Below are 23282 nucleotides of genomic sequence, written 5' to 3'. Positions count from 1 at the left end.
TCTCTGTGGAGCCCTGGCTGTTCTGGAACTCACTCTGTAGACCAGGTGGGCTTTGAACTCATAGAGATCCTCTTGCATCTGCCTCCTGAATGCTAGGATTAAAGGCATGAAATCTTACACAATTTAAGAACCTTATATATCTATAAAATATAGGAAAGTTTTCTATTGCAAATCAGCCCCCACTCAACATCAGAAATTTTAGAATGGGGAGAAACCTATGAATTTACAGAATGTTATGAAAGTACTCAATTTGAAGTCAGTGCTCACTTTTCATCAGAGAACACATAGAGGAAGAAACCTTATGAATGTAAAGAATGCAAGAAAGCTGCTAACTTCAAGTCCCAACTCACTGTACATCAGAGAAGTCACACGTTATTAAGGTTGGAAGCCTTAATAATGTGAAGAATGCAAGAAGACTTCCTCTTGCAAGCCACAGCTCTGCATCGGAAAAGTCATGTGTCTGCACACATAGACCCCACGTAGGTGGGAAGCTCTATGAGTGTAAAGAAAGAAGGACAGCTTTCTACTTGGTTTGCATCAGAAGTTCATAAGGCGAGAACCCTCTTGGATACAAAGGATGCGGGAGATATTTCTCTCTTAGGTCAAAACTGTATCCGAGGACTCATACCAGTGAGAACCCCTGTCAGAAGAAAAGCTTACCCTACATCAGAGAGTATGTACAGGGAGAAGTCCTATGGCTGCATGGAGTACAGAAAGCTTTCTGCTCAGTCAAAATTTCCTGTGCATCAGAGAACACACACAAGAGGCCCTGTGAATGCAAATAATGCTTCTAGAAAAGCTTTCTTTTGCAAGTCACACTTACTTGACATCAGAGATCCCACACAGGTGTAAAACCTAATGAATGTGAGGGATTTAGAAAAACCTTCTACAGGAAGTCACAACTTACTGTCCTTCAGAGAGCTCATATGGTTAGAAACCACATGAAGACAGATTACAGGAAGACATTCAACTCAAACCAGGCCCAGCATTCTTGATGCCTGCAAATCCAGATGAAGAACTCTCAGCTTTATGTCTGGCTGCATGCGACCATGCTCCCGAACATGACGATAGTGGTCCAAATCTCGGAAACTGTAAGCAAGCCCAAATGAAATGTTTTCTTTTTTAATAGTTGTGTTGGTCATGGTGTTTCACCACAGCAGTAGTAAACCCGACTAAGACACCACTCAAGCAAGGATTATAAAAAAATTAAAAACATGCACAAGGAACATGCAAGAATTGTCAGATACCATGAAAATACCATATCTTCAAATTATGGGCATGATGAAAGAGAAGAATTCCAGTGGGAATGACCAGATCTTCAACAGTATCATACAAGAAAACTTGGCCAAATTAAGGAAAGATACACTCATACAGATATAAGAAGCACAGAGACCCCCCAAATAGACAAGATCAGAAAAGAAGCTCCCCGTGGCATATTACAGTTCAGACATCAAACATACAGCACATAGAGAGAGTACTAAAGCAGCAAGAGAAAAGTTACAAGTCATGTAGAAAGAAAGGTCCATCAGAACGACAGGTGGTTTCCACGTGGAAGATTTAAAAACCAGAAAGAAAATCCTGGAACAGTGCACCCCAGTTCTCAGAGACCATGAACACAAACTGAGACTACCGTGTGCAGGAAAACCATGTACCACATTTGAAGGGGGAAAACCTTCATGATATAACCAGGCTAACAGAATTCATGTCACCAAACAGAGAATGTTGGAAACAAGACTTTGCACTGATGAGAGGAATAAGCATAGCCAGAGGAAGAAAACAAATGAAGCTACAACTACTGAAGCACAAGATTACACTAAACATGAACAGAAACAAAAGGACAGCAATCAGCACACCTAGAATAATAACATTAAATATTAATGGCCTCTACTCCTCAATCAGAGCACACAGGTTGATTGAGTGGATTAAGAAACAAACTCTGAGCTGGGCAGTGGTGGCACATGCCTTTAATCTCAGCACTTGGAAGGCAGTGGCAGGCAGATCTCTGTGATTTCGAGGCCAGCCTAGTCTACAGAGCGAGTTCCAGGACAGCCAAGGCTACACAGAGAAACCATCTTGGAAAAACAAAGAAAGAAAAAAAGGAAGGGGGGAAGGAAGGAAGGAAGTGTGGTGGCGCAAATGAATGTAGACAGATTATATAGATATATACAGCTTTAATAAGGAAATAGACTTACAGGACCACAGGTTCCCGCGGAGTACTGGAAAAGCGGAGCAAAAGAAAAAAAGGGGCTGCTGGGCTCACGCCCGGCAGATTTATCCGTAAACATTAGCCCGAGGCGAACACGCCCCCAATGGGTGGGGCTATGTCCCTACGTCTCCCCCTTTTGTCTAAATAAGATAGAACCAAACCAAATACAACTATATACAATAATAACAAATAATAAATATAACAAACAATATTGAGAACAAAACTTTTGCTAAACATTCTATCTCAAGGAGTCTAAATAACATAGAGAGTAACTACAATTATATAATCTTCAACTCCGTCAAAGATCTGAGAAGGGAATAAATATTACTTAACAATCGAGAGATATCCAAAATGTGCAACAATTGACAGAGACAACTGACTACCTGGGCAATCACCCAAAGTCTCGTTTGCAATGTTGAGTCAACCAACTTTGGCTAAGGCCTAACATAACTGGCATACCATTATTAAAGGCAAGGAACTTTTTTAGGACTATCCTACCCTGTCTTGGCAAGATAAGACAATCCTGTTTCATCCACTTAGGGATATTCTGTATCTTTGTCAGAAGTTGAGGTATGGGCTTTTCTTAACCCAAAGGCCAGTTCTGCCAAGAAGACAAGCTCCCAGTGGAGTGTCTTTGGTGCTCAACGTTCTCTCGGGAGTAGAGTGGTGTTGCCAGGAGTAATTGTGTCTCTTTGGCACAGAAATTTTAGGTTAGATTAAAGGCCATTTTCGGGGCTGGAGAGATGGCTCAGTGGTTAAGAGCATTGCCTGCTCTTCCAAAGGTCCTGAGTTCAATTCCCAACAACCACATGGTGGCTCACAACCATCTGTAATGGGTCTGGTGCCCTCTTCTGGCCTGCAGGCATACACACAGACAATTGTATACACAAAAAAAAAACAATAAATAAAGGCCATTTTCTACAGCTCTTCGAAGAGGCTGAAGATCATACTATCTATACTAAATATAATCTCTATGTAACTAAAAGACCTGATAAACTTAAAAATAAATATGACAAACATATAATTCTCAATACCTATCTAACTTTGAAGACTAAAAGAATAAACAACTGTGCAATATATGAAGACAATGATCTTCAACTGTAAACAATGTCATAGTATCAGAGGTAGAAATGTACAATGTAATATGGTAGATGTATCAATACAATATAGACAAAGTTATAAGCATACTCATACAAAAATAGAGGTAGGAACACTCACATTCAATATTCAACATATCAATATACAAGAAACAGTACCAGTACAATTTTCTATAAACAGTAATTCACAAATACCAATCATCCCAAAAAACCAGTTACCCCCTTCTTCTTCCTCTTCTTCTTTTTTTTTTTTTTCCAAAAAAAAAATATCACCCCATCCCCTCAACCCTAAACCAACCATTAAAAGATGTCCCCAACCCTGAGGGCAAACTCTGTTGGGAGAGGGGATGCCGTCCTCTAAGATTGCTTCTAGCTGACATGGGGGCGACGTTCTTCTTAGGGGGTCCTGTGAAAGCAAATGATGGTAAAATTTCCAAATTAACCTTTGACCTAAGAAAATTGTAACTAGTCTCAGAGCGTTTTGAGAAGGTCCGACCAGAGTGTTGTCAAAAATGTGCACCATTCGAAATTGTCTCTTGTAGTTGGTACCAAAAAACAGGTCTAATATTAGCGCTTTAAAAAAAAAATCATGACGTCATAAAAACCAGATGGAGTTGATGTTGTGGGGCCCCATCTTCATCCTGGAAACTTCAAAGATTACTGTAGGAAAATTTGTTGCTTGTTATGGGAAATTTAAACATTAACAACAAGGACATATACTGACATATAAAGAAAGACACAGATATGAGGAAAAGCAAAGAAAGTTTAAGACATATATATATATATATATATATATATATATAAATTAATACTTACAGAACAAGTCCCTCCATCAGTAATTAAATATTAGGGGTACCTTAAATTCTTTGAAGATGGGTATTTTCCTGTGGAGATAAGAAGAGAACCCTGCCCCCAACCTATTTGTATTACTTACCATCAGTATGATTGCCATCCATGTGATTGAATTGTTATTTATCTTTCCCAACTGGCTTCTCTTCATCAAAACGAACCTTTATCAATTTTGATGGAATCCACAATTTTTCCTCACCTGTGGAGACAAGAGCAAATCCCCTTCCCCAACGCAGCACATCTCCTGGCTTCCATTGTGAGGTCAGCACATCCTTGAAATAAACTGGTTGATTTAGTTCAGTAGACTTTTCCATTATCCAATGTCTTTCTGCAGCCGATGTTCCCTTCTCATTAGCATTGAGGAAATTCAAGGTTAACAAAGCATTATGTAACCTATTTCTGGGGGTGTTTTCCACCCCTTTCTGTTTGTTCAACATATCCTTTATAGTTCGATTTGATCTTTCTATGACTGCTTGACCTGTAGGATTGTATGGTATACCTGTAACATGCTTGATATTGTAATAATCAAAAAACCGTTTCATTTTCCTAGAGACATAAGCAGGACCATTATCTGTCTTTATTTGTGTAGGTATACCCATGATAGCCATGACTTCTAATAAATGAGTGATAGCTGAATCAGCTTTTTCTGAACTTAAAGCCATTGCCCACTGAAAGCCTGAATACGTGTCAATGGTGTGATGAACATATTTTAATTTGCCAAATTCTGCAAAGTGGAACACATCCATCTGCCAGATTTCATTCCTTTGGGTGCCCTTTGGATTAGCCCCTGCAGGCAGTGGCGTTTGGTTATAGAAAGAGCAAGTAGGGCATTTCTTTACAATCTCCCTAGCTTGTTGCCATGTAATAGAAAACTCTTCAAACCTTTGCTATTAACATGATGTTTTTTATGAAATCCAGAGGCTTGTAGCACACTACCAATCAATAATTGATCAATTTCTGCATTACCTTGTGCTAGAGGACCTGGCAGACCCGTATGGGATCGGATGTGTGTTATGTACATAGGGCAAAGCCTGTTCCTAATCAAATCTTGCACCTGGATAAACAAAGAGGTTAGTTCTGTATCATCAGATATAAATTCAGCAGTTTCAATATGTAAAATAACTCTTTCTGCATATTGTGAATCAGTAACTATATTAATAGGTTCTTTAAAATCCCTTAGCACCATAAGAATGGCATATAATTCTGCCTTCTGGACAGAATCATAAGGACTTTGTTCCACCTTACCCAAGTCTTCTGATTTGTAACCTGCCTTCCCTGATTTATTGGCATCAGTATAGAACGTACGGGCTCCAGTTATTGGAGTATCACGGACGATTCGAGGAAGGATCCAAGAAGTTCTCTTTATGAAGTTAAGCCTCTTGCTTTTTGGATAGTTGTTATTAATGTCTCCCAAGAAATTAGCACAAGCTCTTTGCCATGGTTCATTATCTTCCCATAATTTCTTTAGTTCATCAGCAGTGAAAGGCACTATAATTTCTGCTGGGTCTATGCCTGCTAGTTGACGAAGTCTCAACTTGCCTTTTATAATTAACTCAGAGACTTTTTCTACATAAGTTTTCAGTTTCTTACTTGGTTTATGTGGTAAAAAGATCCATTCCAAGATAATATCATCTCTCTGCATTAAAATTCCTGTAGGGGAAATTTTTGATGGTAGTATGACGAGAATACAGTCGAGCTCTGGATTTACCCTATCCACATGTGCCTGTTGTAATTTTTCCTCAATCATCGTCAGTTCCTTTTCTGCTTCAGCTGTTAATTCTCTGGGACTGTTTAAATCTTTGTCACCATCCAAGGTTTTGTTCAAATGAATTATTAGATCAGGTGTTATCCCAATAGTTGGCCGTAGACTGGAAATGTCCCCTAATAGTCTTTGAAAGTCATTAAGAGTCCGTAGGCGATCTCTCCGAATTTGTGCCTTTTGTGTCTTAATTTTTTGTAAACCTATTTTATAACCTAAATAATTAACAGAATCTCCCTTCTGAATCTTTTCAGGAGCAATTTGCAATCCCCATTTTGGTAAAAGTATTTTTATTTCTTCAAACAGTCTGTTCAAGGTATCCATGTTTGAATCGGATAACAAAATGTCGTCCATGTAATGATATACTATCGATTTGGGAAATTTCTTGCGTATTATTTGCAATGGTTGATTCACAAAATATTGGCACAGGGAGGGGCTATTTAACATACCCTGGGGGAGGACGGCCCAGTGGTACCTCCTCGAAGGTTGAGAATTATTATAAGTAGGCACTGTGAAGGCAAATTTTTCTCTATCTTCTTTTTGTAAAGATATAGTGAAAAAACAATCCTTTAAATCAATAACTATGAGAGGCCATCCTTTTGGCAATAAAGAGGGCAAAGGAATTCCAGATTGCAGAGGGCCCATAGGTTGAATAACCTTGTTGATAGCCCTGAGATCTGTCACCATTCTCCATTTACCTGATTTTTTCTTAACCACAAATACAGGCGAATTCCAAGATTCTTCTATATGTCCAGCATCTAATTGCTCTTGTACCAACTGTTCTAAAGCCTGTAACTTTTCCTCAGCTAAAGGCCATTGCTTTGTCCATATTGGTTTCTCAGTCAACCATTTTAAAGGCAAGGCTGTTGGTATCTCTGAAGGGACATCAATTGCTTGTTCTTGTACAGCCCGAATGGCCCGTTTTCTCCGTTTGTAATATCTTTTAATATTATCCCCAGAAATATAGGCTCTAGAAGTAGCAGGAACGTTAATTTGGGTATTCCATTGTTGTAATAGGTCACGACCCCATAAATTCATTGCAATATTGGCTACATATGGCCTTAATTTTCCTATTTGTCCCTCTGGTCCTATACATTCAACCCATCTCGTGCTCTGCCTTACTCGAGATAGGGTTCCAATTCCCAGGAGCTGAACATTTACATTCTGAAGAGGCCAATATGGATGCCAAGATTCTGGGGTAATGATACTTACATCCGCACCTGTGTCCAGCAGGCCAGTAATAAAAATGCCATTTACACACACTCTCAGCTTTGGTCTTTGGTCATTTATAGAAGTTTGCCAAAACACACGGAACTCATCTTTCTGATCATTGTTGCTTGTAACAGTAGGCATGGGGCTTCCTAATTGTCCTGACGAGTCACGTTCTCTGTAGTAACTGGAAATGACTGAACCATGTTTGCCATGGGGGCCTGTGAGGCCCCCCCTCTCACGTTTCCCGTCTGTATCAGGTTGCCTTGTCTATCTCTTGTAGACCTGCACTCATTCGTCCAGTGTCTGCCCTTTCCACATCTTCTACATAAACCTGAAGGCTGAGTCCTCCTATTTCTGTTATTTCTAGAAGATGCATTATTATTATTTCTGAAAATCCGTTGTCTACAATTCCTTTTCATATGACCCATTTTGCCACAATTAAAACATTTGGTATTCTGATGTCTCCTTTTACCATTGGAAATTGCTTCTTCTACCCATGCTTCAGTGCCATAGTCAAATGTATCAACATCTAGTGTATGCAAGACCCATTCTTCTAATGGCGCTGATCTGAGCTTTAAAGGTCCCAAAATCCTTTAGCATTCCACATTTGCATTTTCATAAGCCAAAGTCTCGATCATTATACGTCTTGCTTCTGGGTCAGATATCCCTATTTGTACAGCTTTAGTTATTCTTTGTAAAAAGTCAGTAAAGGGTTCTCTCTGACCCTGTTTAACTCTGACAAATGATTCCATCCTCTGTCCTGGGTCTTGCACCCTGTCCCAAGCCCTTAAGGCTGCTGTAGTACACACGGAGAGTATGTTTTCATCCAAATTAGCTTGTTCCTGAGGCTCAGAAAATAGCCCCTCTCCCAAAATTTGATCTATGGAAATCTCAATTCCCTTTGCTCTTTCCTGCTGTTCTAAAAGTCTAGCCTCTTGCCTGAATAAGCATTTCCATTTCAATTGCGTTCCACTCTCAAGGACAGCAGAGCTCAGTTGAAACCAGTCAGAGGGCGTGACCTTATTCGTCGTGGCCCAAGATCTTAGCATCTCTTTAACAAAAGAGGCATTCATTCCAAAAGTCATTACAGCCTGTTTAATTTCTTTGAGATCATTCATACGGACAGGTTCCCATGTATCTTCCTTGATGACCCTAGGGTTTCTGGAACCAACTACTTTCTCGGTTGTTACAACTGGAAAGGCAGGTAGAACTGTAGGTAGAGCTTTGTGGGAATTGTCCCGGAGGGATTTACCCACAGATTTAGTTAAAATATGCCTTTCTACCTCTTGCTCTTCTTCCTCAGAATTTAGAAATTCCTCAATCTTTTCAATTCTATTCACCATTGCCTTCTTTAATGTCTGAATCTCCTGTCCAGAATTATGTTCTAAAGCCTTCATTGAGGATTCTAAAGTATGAAGTTTGTCCATTAGAGATAACGTCTCATCTTTGGACATAATTTTTATAGCATATACCGTGCCTTCTTGTATAGATAATCTTTCTGTCAATCTGTCATAAGCTTTAGACAAAATCCGATTGTCACATTCAGCAGTTTTGATTCTCTCAGTTAATGTTTCTGTTCCTACTGAAAGGGACTGAAGCTTACGATCCAAATCAGCTGTTCCTTCTTCCATAGTAATAAATTTCTCCTTAATATCAGCCGTTAATATTTCAGTTCCTACTGAAAGGGACTGAAGCTTACGATCCAAATCAGCTGTTCCCTCTTCCATAGTAATGAATTTCTCCTTAACATCAGCCTGTACCTCTTCTAAATTTTTTTCAGTTTGTCGAGTTGTGTTAAACAAAGATCTGTTCTCTGCCTGGAGAACTTCAAACTGATTTTTGAGAAGATTGTTGTCATTCTCAATTGTTTTTAAGCGTTCAACCTCGTCTCGTAAAGACTTTATCATATTTCTATTATCAAACCATACAGTACCAAGGAAAACTACGAATCCCAGAAAGATCCATATCTGTGGGCTGACAGACACTTCTTGTAAAATCTCCCACATGGTACAACTGAAAAGGCTGTTAAAGTCTTGAATGGTAATGTTTTCAGACATTTTTCTTATTTATAAAAGAAAATTATGTACCTGTAATGAAGTTTTCCTGCCAGTGGTGGCTAAAGAAATGCACCTGAGTCCACGTGGTCTAAGCCAGAGCCGGTCTGAAACAATTAACTCAAAACAAAAATTATTGTACTGCCTGTTAAGGGAAGGGGTTGGCGGCTTTTGCTTCAAAACCGCAGGTGCTTCACTTAAATCAGGCAGTGAGGGTTTGGAAGAAGCAGGGAGCTATTAACTGCTCTGTGGGGGTCGCTGCTCTGCGACTGTAGTGGCCTGGAGTGGGGGAAGGGAAAGCGAGCAGGGAGCGCGCTGTAAATAGCCTTCCTGAGCTCAGGCAACTAGCAGGGAAAGGTGGAGCTTGCGCCCCCCCTGTGCCGGGCCGGGGGCAAAATAGCCCGACGTTGGGACGGCAAATATGGTGGCGCAAATGAATGTAGACAGATTATATAGATATATACAGCTTTAATAAGGAAATAGACTTACAGGACCACAGGTTCCCGCGGAGTACTGGAAAAGCGGAGCAAAAGAAAAAAAGGGGCTGCTGGGCTCACGCCTGGCAGATTTATCCGTAAACATTAGCCCGAGGCGAACACGCCCCCAATGGGTGGGGCTATGTCCCTACAAAGGAAGGAAAGAAGGAAGGAAGGAAAAAGGAAGGAAGGAAGGAAGGAAGGAAGGAAGGAAGGAAGGAAGGAGGAGGAAGGAAGGAAGGAAGGAAGGAAGGAAGGAAGGAAGGAAGGAAGGAAGGAAGGAAGAAAGAAAGAAAGAAAGAAAGACTCCATCTGTTGTCTACAACAAACTCATTTTACCTCCAAAGACAATATTAGTAAAAGTACCCTAAGCAAATGTGATCAAGAAGCAACCAGATGTTGCTCTTCTGATATCTGGCAAACAGACTTCAAACTAAAACAAACCAGGAGATATAAAGTACTCTTCATACCAGAAATGCACTGACCACAGTTTCATACCACTGACCTTCAGGACAAAGATGAACTCCATTCAGAGCACCGCTTTCTCCACTACACAGAACATCTGCACAAAAAATAAACAGAAACACCAGAATTAAGTGGCACCATACGCCATATGAACCTAACATGCACCAAAGAGCAGACACCTTCTCAGCAGCTCGTGGAAGCGTCTCTGAAATGGACCGCAGTGTAAGCTGCCCCCGACCGAGGAACTGGAGACAGTGACGAGAACCCACAAGAGAGCAGCCCAGGCCCAGGCGGGCTCACAGCAGAATTCTGCCAGACTCCCAGGGAAGGTCCACAGCCAATCTCTCTGAAATGAGTTTTTAAAAACAAAAGGGGCATGAGCCTGAAACCTCTGAGGGAGTAGACGAGAGCCAGAGACCTCTGTGGGACCAGGCCTAAGTCAGGGACCTCCGTGGGAGCGGGCCCAGGCCAGGGACATCTACAGAAACAGGTCTGAGCCAGCGACCTCCATTGGAGCAGGCCGAGGCAGCAAACTCTACATGAGCAGGGGGAGCAACCACCAAGGGAGCAGGCCCATGTCAGAGAACTCTGCAGCAAACTCACCCAAGAGGACTAGATGGCAGGAAATAATCAAATTGAGAGCTGAAATCACACCCACAAAAACATGGACAATAGATGATCTCATAGCAGGAATCCCAAAAAGGGAAAAACACACAAAATAACATCACCAACAGCAAAAACTAAAATAACAGAAGATAGCAATCACTGGTCATTAATATCCCTTCATACAAATGGACTCAACTCACCTATAAAGAGACACAGGCTAACAGATTGGATACAAAAACAGAATCCATCCTTTTACTGTGTACAAGAAACACACCTCAACCTCAAAGACAGACATTACCTCAGAGTAAAGGGTTGGGAAAAAAATCCCACACAAGCTGAAATCAACAAAATAGAAACAAAGAAAACAATACAAAGAATAAATGAGACAAAGAGTTGGTTCTTTGAAAAAATCAACAAAATAGACAAACTTTAATCCAAGCTAACCAAAAGGCAGAAAGAGAATATCCAAATTAACAAATCAGAAATGAAAAGGGGGACATAACAACAGACACAAAGGAAATCCAGAGAATCATTGGTCATATTTTGAAAACCTGTACTTCACAAAATTGGAAATTTTAAAGGAAATGGACACCTTTTTGGATAAATATCACTTACCAAAATTAAATCAAGACCAGATAAGCAAATTAAACAGACCTATGGCTGCTGAAGAAATAGAAACAGTCATCAAAAGTCTCCCAATCAAACAAAGCCCAGGACCAGACGGTTTCAGCTCAGATTCTTTCAAAGAAGAACTAATAACAATACTCCTCAAATATTTCCACACAATAGAAAGAGAAGGAACATTGCCAAACTCTTTTTATGAGGCTACAATTACTTGATACCCAAACCACATAAAGACATTACTAAGAAATAGAATTACAGACCAATCTCACTCATGAACATTGAGGCAAAAATACTAAATAAAATACTGGCAAGTCGAATCCAAGAACATATTAGAAAAATCATCCACCATTATCAAGTCGGCTTCATCCCAGAGATGTAGGGATGGTTCAGCATAAGAAAATCTGTCAATGTAATCTACCATATAAACAAACTGAAAGATAAAAACCACATGTTAATTTCATTAGATGCTGAAAAAGCAATCAACTAAATACAACATCCCTTTAGGATAAAGATCTTAGAGCAGGGATACCAGGGACATTCCTAAACATAAAAATCAGAAAAAAAAGAAGTGAAATTCTCACTATTTACTGATAATATGGATAGTTTATATAAGCAACTCTAACAATTCTACCAAGGAACTTCTACAATCCATAAACCTTCAGTAATGTAACAGGATACAAGGTTATTTCAAAAAAAAAAATCAGTGGCCCTCTTTTACACAGATGATAAATGGGCTGAGAAAGAAATCAGAGAAATATCACCCTCACAATAGCCACAAATAACATAAAATAGCTCAGAGTAACTCTAACCAAACAAGTGGAAGACTTATATGACAAGAACTTTAAATCTTTAAGAAAGGAATTGAAGAAGAAACAAGAAAATGGAAGGATCTCCCTTGCTCTTGGGTAAGTAGAATTAACATAATAAAAATGTCAATCTTAACAAAAGCAATCTACAGATTCAATGCAATGCCCATCAAAATCCCAGCAAAATTCTTCAAAGACCTTGAAAGAACAGTACTCAACTTCATATGGAAAAGCCAAAAACCCAGGATAGCCAAAACAATCCTGTACAATAAAGAAACTTCTGGAGGCATCAAAATCCGTGGCTTCAAACTCTACTTCAGTGCTGCAGTACCAAAACCAGCCTGGTATTGGCAGAAAAACATAAAAACAGGAGGACCAATGGAACTGAATCGAAGACCTAGATACCAGTCCACACACTTAAGAACACCCGATTTTTGACAAAGCAAAAAATATTAAATGGAAAAAAGAAAGCATATTTAACATCTGTGTCTTCTGGTGTTTGTATCTTCCACCTCCTTTTGCTGCATCTCCATGCTTTCTTCCTTCTGCTCTGGTCACACTGTCCTCAGTGCTGAGCTTCTCAGACTCACTAAGCTAATTGTTTCCTACGGCCTTTGCCCAGGAAACCCTCAGCCTGGAATGGTCCTGCCTAGACAGCTACAGGGCTCGATCCAGTCAATTTGTTTCTACTCAAATTCTCTGCCCTGTGATCCCTTGCCTCATTTTCCTCCATGTCATTGTGTGGTTCATGTATACTCTGTAGCTGTCTGAATCTTCCCTGCTAAAATGTTTCCTTCCCCAAGGCAAGACTTCATTCTCTCACTGATGCCTAGAACACAGCTGGTGAGGTGTTTGTGACCATTCGCCACACACAGCTGGCGCGGTGTATGTGACCATTTGCCACACACAGCTGGTACGGTGTATGTGACCATTCACCACACACAGCTGGTACGGTGTATGTGTTCAGTGACAATTCGCCAAATGAATACACTCATCGCAGCAGTCACTCTCAACTTCACCCCTTAGTGGGCCATGGCTCTCTCATCTATGAAGTGAGGGATGTGAACTCAGGGCTGTCCTCAAGGTCTCTGCCAAATGCACATCAAAGTCAGCCTCCAATCCAAGATACTCACGGGCTGTATATGGAGTACAGACCTTGGCTAAAAGGAGGAAGGGCTAGGTGGGATAGAGACATCGCTCTTGGGCTTTTGCCAATGGAAGGGTCTTTGATTTCATATAACCTGGGAAGTACCCTCTGTTAGGGAGGTGCTTGCTCATATCATGCCTGTCTCATGGGATGAGGGCATCAGCTATGCAGTGGCACCAGGCTGGTCATCTACAATCTCTTGACTCTCACTATGGAAGCTATGTGACCTCCAGGATTCCCTGTGGGGCAGTTGGTCCCTGCTCAGATGACAGAGAGTCCTTTCCATCGAACCCTTCTGCCCGCTTCCCAGTGGTCCCCAGCTAGAACAGCCGTCCAGTCGATAGCAAAGCCGAGAGCATTCGTGAGTGTGCAAGCGTATGGATGTCGGGGAAGGGCTGAGCACAGCAGCGTTAACTTTACCCATGATGCCTGGCCTTTATTTAAAGTTAGCCTAGCCAGGGCTGGGGAGATGGCTTATTGGTAAGAATGCTCATTACCACACAAGAATGTGCCGGGTGGTGGTGGCGCACGCCTTTAATCCCAGTACTTGGGAGGCAGAAGCAGGCAGACCTCTATGAGTTTGAGGCCAGCCTGGTCTACAGAGCAAGTTCCAGGACAGGTTCCAGAAGTCACACGGAGAAACTCTGTCTCAAAAAAAACCAAAAATGGAAAGAAAAGAAAAAAAAAAAAAGAATGCTTGTTGCTCTTGTTGGGGACCCAGATTCAGTTCTCAGTACCCAATGATGGCGTAACCTTCCATAAATCCAATTCCAGAGACTCTGACCCCTCCTCTGACCTTTGAGGGCATCCAGCACTCTTATGATGCCCACACACATATACAGGCAAAACATTCGTGTAGAAAATATTTTAAAAATATTTAAAGTGTCTGGGCTGGTAATGATGGCCATACACCTGTAATCCCCAAATTTAGACTCTTGAAGGAACAGTATTGAGTTTGAGCCTATCCTAGGCCACATAGACCTGCATTGCCTCAAAAACAATTTCAGATGTAGCTCAGTGGAGGAACAGTTGCCTAGAACTGAACGTTTAGGAGCTGGGGCCATGGCTCGGCAGTAGGGCGCTTGGCTAATATGTGCGAAGGCTTGTGTTTCATCTGTGGCAGCACTGGGACTGTTGGACTCCAGCGTCCAAACACCGAGGAGGAGTCGCCCCCAGAGACGCATCTCACACACCACAGCCGATGCAAAAGCATGAGGATTTTATTAATTCTGTCATGACAGGGTCCCCCAGCATTTGGGAAGCCGAGGGACCTCGAATAGCTGGTACAGTCTACTTTTAAAGGGGCCACAGAAGCAAGGGAGGTTGTTCTTTGACTATTTTGACTGGCTTATTTAAAGGGCTATTACCAATAATTGACTGGAGAGCTGTTGCCAGATCAGGTGAGGTAAGAGGTCATTTTGACCCCGTTCCCCAGGGGACTGAACCAAAACATACGTATATGGGTAATTGTTCAGGAACTGAGTTCGTGCGAGTGTAGCTGTTAGGTCCTTGGTTCCCAGGGGAGGAGGGGAAGCACTGTGGCACAGAGGCTGAGAGGATTCAGAATTGTCAAAATGGCTTCAGTATTGTCTTAAAGTCTTACAGAACAATGGGGAGTTAACTGCCCTTTACTGCCAGATTCTTGCTAAGGCACAAACATGCAATGATTGTCCAGAATATGATTCCAACCTCCACGTGATTACTGTAAGAAAATGACTATCTAAAAGTCTAAAGTTGTATTGGGGGCATTTAATCCTTAAAGAAGAGGGCAAAGACTGTACTGAGTGAATATAAATTATATGAATATGGTTAAAAAATATTCTTAGGAGAGCTGTGGAAGTTTTGGTGAAAGCAAGAATGAAGTTTTTAGTACCCATACAGTAATCATGCCTGAAAACATACTGAGAGACAGGCAATGTGCACAGTGTGAAGAAAAGGCGTGAACTTACCCTGGGGACTGGGCTCTGTGCCCTTCGCCCCAGCAGGGCTCTTTGTGACTGATCTGTAATGACCATTGCATTGGTACCAACACCACAGTCCCTGGTGTGGGGAGGAAGAAGGAATTAACAGGAATTGAGCACTTAGATGAGTTAAGTTTCAAACGAAGTAAGCCTGGGCTTCAGAGAGTGTCCCCAGCCTGGAGTCGGAATGGTTTGCCCGCAGGGCTTGGTGATGTGCACTCCATTGACTCTCAGACAATTTCCTAAGTGACAAAGCTGGAGGGGGTAGTGGGTAGTTGTACAATCAAACAAAAAATTTGATTTAAAAGTCACAACGTTCACTTGACTCTGTGGGAAGGAAGAATTGCCCTTGGAAGAACACGAGAGTTTTCTAGAAGTTATGAAATATTAAATGTTTGCATACCTTAGTATCTCAGAATAACAATTTGTTCTGTTTCAAGGTGAGCCTGGTTAAGGAGGTGCAGTGCTCAGGAGTCCATAGTCTCAGGCCTGAGAAGCATAAGAAAGGCTAATAATTCGAGGCCAGCCTCTAACTGGGCCACAGTGATAGCTGCAGGCTGTCCTGAGTAGGAAGCTCTGCCTTCTGGCTCAGTTTCCCTAGGCTTTGTGCCACCTGCTGTTACTCAGAGTCCAAGGGGGTGAGAAATAAAACCCTGTCTGGCCCAGCGCTAAGGTGAGGAATGTCCAGTCTTTGTCTCTGAACAAACCATCATGTGATCTGTCTTCAGGTTCATCTTGATCAAGAGGCTCTAATGCCACTTCTGTTTCCCGGTGACGTGCTGCTCCCTTAGAGCCACAGAGAGGACACTGGGTGTCCTGGAACCAGAAATGGTGAGTCTGTGACACATCTCTGGCAAGGAACACAGGCCTGATCGTTCTGTGGGCTTCTTATTTACATTGCACCAAAGATATAATTTACATCATGGTTTAATGAATAAACACATCTTGCAAATCGGTTTTCTTTGGGTGGGACCCCTGGTAAGTAACCCCGTGCTCCAGGGGATGGCCCCACCTCCATGAACACTGGGATTCAGTGGGTTATTTAAGGAAAAGAGGATGTGAAGTTGGAACTGAGTGTTCCAGGGAGAAGAAGGGGTGGGCTGGGTGTGGACAGATAAAATGCATTGTCTAGGCTGGCTGTGGACACCTTTAATCCCAGCACTTGGAAAGCAGAGACAGACATCTCAGTGAGTTCACAGCCATCCTGGTTTACAAAGCAAGGTCCAGGACTCCAGAACTGTTAAACAGTGAAACGGAGAAACTCTGTCTCCAAAAAACAAAACAAAACAAAGCAAAAAAAACCAAAACAAACAAACAAAAAAAACCTCAACCCATTGTCTTCATCTATGACATTTTTTGAAGAATTAAAAATGTTTTAAAACTTAGGTAGAAAAATATATAAGTTGGTTTATGTACTTTTCTTGTCCATGAAAAACAAGTCTCTAACTTCACAGAGGAGACACTAAGTAACTGACCTTGGCTTGGAAACACGGGTTGTTGTAGGGAGGCCGGGTTGTTGTAGGGAGGCCGCTTGTTTGTTCCCAGATGCCCAGACCTGAAATAATCACACAGAAACTGTATTAATTACAACACTGCTTGGCCTATTAGCTTATGTATATTTCTAGCTCACTCGTATATCTTAAATTAACCCTTTTCTATTAATCTGTGGTATCGCCACATGGCTGTGGCTCACCGACAAGTTTCTGTCCTGCGGCTGTCCTGGCAGAGTTATGTAGCTTCTCACTGACTCCGCCTCCTTTCTCCCAGCATTCAGTTTAGTTTTCCCACCTAGTTCTACTCTGCCCTATCAACAGGCCAAGGCAGTTTCTTTATTCATTAGCCAATAAAAGCCTAGTCCAGAGCACATATGTGTGCGCCTTCTCAACTGGTGAATCCCTGGAACCTCCTCTGCTTTTGCTGTCCCCAGTCCTTAGACCTAGCCTTGCCACACAGCCTGTATGCCAGGCTCGCCTGGTGAGTGCCTGTCTTTGTCAGGGTTTCTACTGCTGTGCCGAAAAACCATGACCAAGGCAACCTGGAGGAAAAGGCTTTATTTCAGCTTACATGACTGATCACAGCATTATGCCCAGATTACGGAGTCCCCCCTGAACCACCTAGGAGACCAAGTCCAGTATGGAAAAGCAAAGAACTTTTATTCTTTTTTCTTTTTTTCGAGACAGGGTTTCTCTGTAGCTTTGGAGCCTGTCCTGGAACTAGCTCTTGTAGACCAGGCTGGCCTCGAACTCACAGAGATCCGCCTGCCTCTGCCTCCCGAGTGCTGGGATTAAAGGCGTGCGCCACCACCGCCTGACAGCAAAACCAACTTAAAAACCAGTGACTTCCATGGCCTTCCGCAGCGGTGCCAATGGCCTCCATTTGAGGCCATGGTGACATCCAGACCCAGGTGGCTGCCAAGGACTGTGCCTGGGTCCGTGGTCCTTTCACAACTGGGGTCTGTGTTGAAGTCCATGTCCCATGTTGCCACCAGGCCCACACAGAGCCCCAAGGTTGGAGTCTGGGGTCCATGCTCCAGCAGGGGCCGTATAGATCTGGGTGGCCTGTGCTGCCACTTCGGGCCATGGTGTCATCCGGGCCCCAGCTGCTTGCTGAGGGCTATGTGTAGGTCTGAGGTCCAGCTGCAGCTGGGGTCTGTGCTGATGTCTGTGGCCTGTGTCATCTCAGAGGACCGTAGGAACGATGCATGATGAAATCAGAGGGCCATGCTGAGCCAGCCCCACCCTTTTCTGGCCCTGGAAAAGCTGGGAGAGATGGCTCCATCCCTCACCACAGGCGAGGGAGAACTGACCCTGATAGCATGAGTGTAGCTCTGACTCTCGTCCCTCACCTAAAGAAGGCTGCCCCAGTGGCCCCACTGACCAGCTCAGCTACCACCCAGGTCATAGCCCTGAGTTGGCACACCCTAACATCTACTACATCTAGAACCCGGTAGAGTTCGTGAAGGAACTGGCCCTGTAGATCCTGGGGCAGCCACAGGATATCCCAGAGGAGTCCCAGAGGAGTTCCAGTGAGGACCCAGTGATGATGTGTGTTGAATGACACAGGTTGAAGAAACCCAGGCTAACTCTAAGATAAACAAATTATATTTTCTTTATTATAAGTGGAAAACTCATGAAACAGGAACCAGAAGTCCAACCTCAGTTGTGTAGCGTAGAAACCACAGAGAGAGAAAGAGAGAGAGAAAGCCCTGGGCACCAGCAGCTTTTCTCTAGGTACCCAAAAGATCACTCCCCTAACCTGGTCCAACCTCTTGAAAATCATTGACTGACAGAGATTCCCCATCACCTCCCCCTTTTGTATAAATAAGAGAGTTTTAAACCCAATACAAAACTGTAGGGGGCTGGAGAGATGGCTCAGCTGTTAAGAGCACTGACTGCTCTTCCAGGGTCCTGAGTTCAATTTCCAACAACCACGTGGTGGCTCACAACCATCTATAATGAGATCTGGTGCCCTCTTCTGGCCTACAGTCAGGATACTGCATAAATAAATGAATAAATAAATCTTAAAAAAACCATATATACTAGGAACAGATATCAAGTATAAAATTAGGATTATAACCAACATAAACAATATTAAGCAAGGACACATGCTAAATGTTTTAATAAACATTTTATCCTAAAGAGTCTAAGTCTTGCATTGGAAATGGCTTGGCTAGATCATAAGAGTACAGTAACTATGACTATCTAATCTTTAACATTTGCAGTGTTGAAGCAACCAACTTTGACTAAGGCCTAGCGTAACTAACAGACCATTTTTAGAAGCAGGAAAATTTTCAGAACCGTTTTGTCCTGTCTTGGCAAGGCTTGGCAGTCTTTTATGTGAATGTGTTCTGCTTATTCAGTCCAGACACCATGTACTTTGTTAGTGGTTGAGGCATAGGCAGCTCCTTGCCCAAAGGCCAGTTGTGCTAAGAAGAAAACAAATGCCAAGTGGAGTGTCTTTGGTGCTCAACATTCTCTCAGGAATAGATTGGTACTGTCAGGAACAACCGTGTCTCATGTCAACAGAATTCTAAGTTATTTAAATGCCATGATCTACAGATCATTGAAGTGGCTGAAGATTAGCTATCTAGGCAGAATGCAATCTCTGTATCTAAAGAACCTAATTAATCCGACTATATGTATAACACACATGAATAACTATTGACCTATAATACTTAATACCTGTATAACTTAAGGACTAAGACTCCATATCAGAATATTAAATAATCTGTAAACAACTGTGAACTAAATGAGGACAATGACCTCAAAATGTAAACAATGTATAAGTATCTTGATCAGAGAGGTAGGACTATGTAATGCAATATGATAAATATATCCTAAAATTTGTATCAATATACAAAATGTCTTAAACAGAGGTAGAAACATACATATATACAATCTGACAAAATAACTTTGCATAGGTGTACAAATATTGTAAACAAATAACAAGATAATTTGAACTTGTATCAATATACAAGAATCTATACCAGTGTAAATTGTCCATAAAAAATAGCCCACAAGCTCTTTGCCCCATCTACTGCGAGAATGAAGACCATTCTCAGCAATCAGACAGTCGACATTCCAGAAAATGTGGACATCACTCTGAAGGGGCGCACAGTCATTGTGAAGGGCCCCAGAGGAACCCTCCGGAGGGACTTCAATCACATCAACGTAGAGCTGAGCCTTCTTGGGAAGAAGAAGAAGAGGCTCCGGGTTGACAAATGGTGGGGCAACAGGAAGGAACTGGCCACCGTCAGAACCATCTGCAGCCACGTTCAAAACATGATCAAGGGTGTTACACTGGGCTTCCGCTACAAGATGAGGTCTGTGTATGCTCACTTCCCCATCAACGTCGTTATTCAGGAGAATGGGTCTTTGGTTGAAATCCGAAATTTCTTGGGTGAAAAATACATCCGCAGGGTTCGGATGAGGACAGGCGTTGCTTGTTCTGTCTCTCAAGCCCAGAAGGATGAATTAATCCTTGAAGGAAATGATATTGAACTTGTTTCAAACTCGGCGGCTCTGATACAGCAGGCCACAACAGTTAAGAACAAGGATATCAGGAAGTTTTTGGATGGTATCTATGTGTCTGAAAAGGGAACAGTGCAGCAGGCTGATGAGTAGACATAAGGTACCAGTCCCAGAAACAAGCTCGGAATTTTATTACGATTTGGGGTGTCTTTTGGGACAATAAAAGACTTGTATTGAAAAAAAAAAAAAAGAATAGCCCACAATTATTCATTCTAATACCCACTATTATTGGTAGTAGTATGAATAAGTTCACACTAAATTACCTATTATCCCATTCAGTTTCTTCTCTTTTTTGATTCACTTTTATGTCTATTTTATCGTCCAGACTAGTATGATTTTTTACAGTAGGTATTGGATTTTTTAATTTTTTTGATGAGATATGTTTTCCACAGTCACTGGGAATGATTGGATCATGTTCCACATGGGGACCTGCAAGAGGCCCCCCAAGGGAGTTTTCTGATGGTATTGTGTTGTCTTGTCTGTCTTTTGTCAATCTACACTTACTGGTTTAATGTCGGCCTTTGCCACACCTTCTACATACACCTGAAGGCTGAGTCCTCCTATTCTTGCCATTCCCAGAGGAGGTATTATTTCTAGAATTTTTTTGTCTACAATCCCTTTTCAGACATCCTGTTCTACCACAGTTAAAACTTTAGGCATTTTGGCGTCTCCTCATACTGTTGGAAATTGCTTCTCCTACCCAAGCTTCAGTACTATAGTCAAATGTCTCAACATTTATCATATGTAAGATTCATTTATCTCTTGGTGCTGATCTAACCTTTAAAGGCCCAAGAATCTTTTTGCATTTTAAGTTGGCATTTTCAAAAGCCAAAGATTCAATGAATACACATCTAACTTCTGGGTCTGCTACTCCTACTTGTACAGCCTTAGTTTAATCTTTGTAAAAAGTCACTAAAGGGTTCTTTTTGGCCCTGTTTAACCCTGATATATGATTTAATTCTCTTTTCTGGTTTCTGAATCTTGCCCAAAGCATTTAAAACTGCCGTGCTACATAGGGACAAGGTGTGTTCGTCATAAAGAGCCAGGTCCTCCTCAGAGTAAAGTCCCTCGCCCAGAATTTGATCTTGGGAAATAGTAAGTCATTTTGCTTTTCCCTGTTGTTATAAAAATTTTGCTTCTTCTCTACAGTAACATTTCCAAAGAAGCTGCAGTCTGTCTTCTAGGACTGCTGAGATTAATTGAAGCCAATCTTGTGGGTTTGCCTTATTGCTTGAAACCCATGTTTTGACCATTTCCCTAACAAACGGTGAACGTAGGCCATAATTAACTATTGTTTGTTTAATTTCTTTAGAGCACTTATACGTATGGGTTTCCATGTATATTCTTTGACTGCCTTAGGTACTTGGTGTCAGATGCTCTTTCCGAGGAGATTACTGGATAGGCAGTTAGAACTCTGGGTAAGATATCCCAGAGCGTGGTATGTATTGATGAGGCGAAATTTTGTCTTTGTACCTTTTGTCCCTGGTCATCAAATTTGATAAATTTTTCAATCTTTTTAAATCTTTCTACCACTGCCTTTTGTAAAGTCTAGATCTCCTGTCTGGTGTTCTGTTCTAATGTCCTCATTGAGGATTCCAAGGTATGAAGTCTGTTCAGTAAAAATAATATCCTTGGACGTAATTTTTATGGCATACATATTACCTTCCTGAAGAAACACTCTATCCATCAATCTATTATAACTGTCAATAGATTTCGATGAATACAGGTAACAGTACAAATTCTCTCAGACAATGTCTCAGCACCCTCTGTCACGGACTGGGTTTTATCCATCAAATTGGTCATGTCCTTTTTAGAGTGCTAATAATTTTCCCTTTTAGCTGGTCATTATCAGTCTGTAAAGACTGTATAATTTCTAAAAGTGCCTCATTCTTGGCTCTGTTATCAAACCATTTTTTAAGGAGAAAATATGGAAGACAAAGCTAATCCCTAGAATTAAATATAGTGATGTAGAAGGTAAATCACATAAGCCTTGCATGATGCTATTCATGGTATAAGTAAAAAAGCTGTTGAACTCTTGCATCATTAAATTATCTGTCATGTTGACCTTATAAATTACAAATTTGACCTTACAAATCTCACCTGTAATGAGTTAGAGTAGGTGCAATACCGTTACCGGACAGTAGGTGTCGCAGCTGTAACTCTGTGGCCGGCTTGAACAGTTTGAATTGCTTTTAGCGTGTTAGATACTGAAAAATATGCTTAAATTAAAAGCGGTTATTCAGTGCAAGTAACAGATTTTGTGCTCCACGGAAATTCCTGTCTGGACGGCAGCAGCAGGAACAGCAAAGCCCCAACACCTGGGGAAGCCCTGCACTTCCGCAGGGTGCCGGGGAAGCTGGACCCAGAAAGGCTCCGAGAGGGCACCGAGGCCAGAGACTGCTGCCGCAGAGCCGCTGGATGGATAAGCAATTCAAAGAGAGCCTGAGTATAGAGTTTATTTAGTGGGATTGGGAAGGGTATAGGTGTAAGGAGTTATAAAGGGAAGAGAGAAAGAGAGAGAGTTAGAGGGACAGAGAAAGGAAAGAAAGAAAGAAAGAAAGAAAGAAAGAAAGAAAGAAAGAAAGAAAGAAAGAAAGAAAGAAAGAAAGGGGAGGGAGAGGCAGAGACTGCCGCTTCAAAAGAAGGAGAAGGAGAGAGAGGGAGGGAGAGAGAGATGGAGAGGAGGCAGAAGATCAGTAGATCTGCTTGGCGGGAAGGGGGAGATTGGGAGTGGGTGGGGCTTGTCTTTTTTTTTTTTTTTTTTTTGGTTTTTTGAGACAGGGTTTCTCTGTGGTTTTGGAGCCTGTCCTGGAACTAGCTCTTGTAGACCAGGCTGGTCTCGAACTCACAGAGATCCGCCTGCCTCTGCCTCCCAAGTGCTGGGAGGGGCTTGTCTCTTAAAGGGACAGCTGACAGGGCAGACCAGCGTATTTATTACAATAGACTGTTCTACCAAAAGCCGTTTATAGGTTCAGCAAATCTCCGTCAAA

The 23282-nt window shown here is 41.9% G+C and overlaps 2 protein-coding genes across 2 annotated transcripts in view; both read left to right on the top strand.

Annotated features, from left to right (window-relative positions):
- Window positions 1–23282, top strand: part of LOC130872909 (zinc finger protein OZF-like) — a 50544-nt gene that overhangs the window by 12237 nt on the left and 15025 nt on the right. Inside the window, exon 4 of the mRNA XM_057767285.1 lies at window positions 15991–16093. Coding sequence (XP_057623268.1) covers window positions 16091–16093 — 3 coding nt within the window. The 5' untranslated portion in view covers window positions 15991–16090. The remainder of the gene's footprint in view (window positions 1–15990; window positions 16094–23282) is intronic.
- On the top strand, window positions 19799–20471 carry LOC130872910 (60S ribosomal protein L9). Its single transcript, XM_057767287.1, has one exon. It carries the CDS (start codon window positions 19807–19809, stop codon window positions 20383–20385), a length of 579 nt encoding a protein of 192 aa, XP_057623270.1. The 5' UTR covers window positions 19799–19806; the 3' UTR covers window positions 20386–20471.

Source organism: Chionomys nivalis, chromosome 4 (genome assembly GCF_950005125.1).
Source record: "Chionomys nivalis chromosome 4, mChiNiv1.1, whole genome shotgun sequence".
Classification (NCBI taxonomy): domain Eukaryota; kingdom Metazoa; phylum Chordata; class Mammalia; order Rodentia; family Cricetidae; genus Chionomys; species Chionomys nivalis.
This window is presented reverse-complemented; position numbering and strand designations above follow the sequence as displayed.

Coding starts and splice junctions, on each gene's coding strand:
- LOC130872910 (XM_057767287.1), top strand. CDS start 19,807: ATGAAGACCATTCTCAGCAATCAGACAGTCGACATTCCAGAAAATGTG.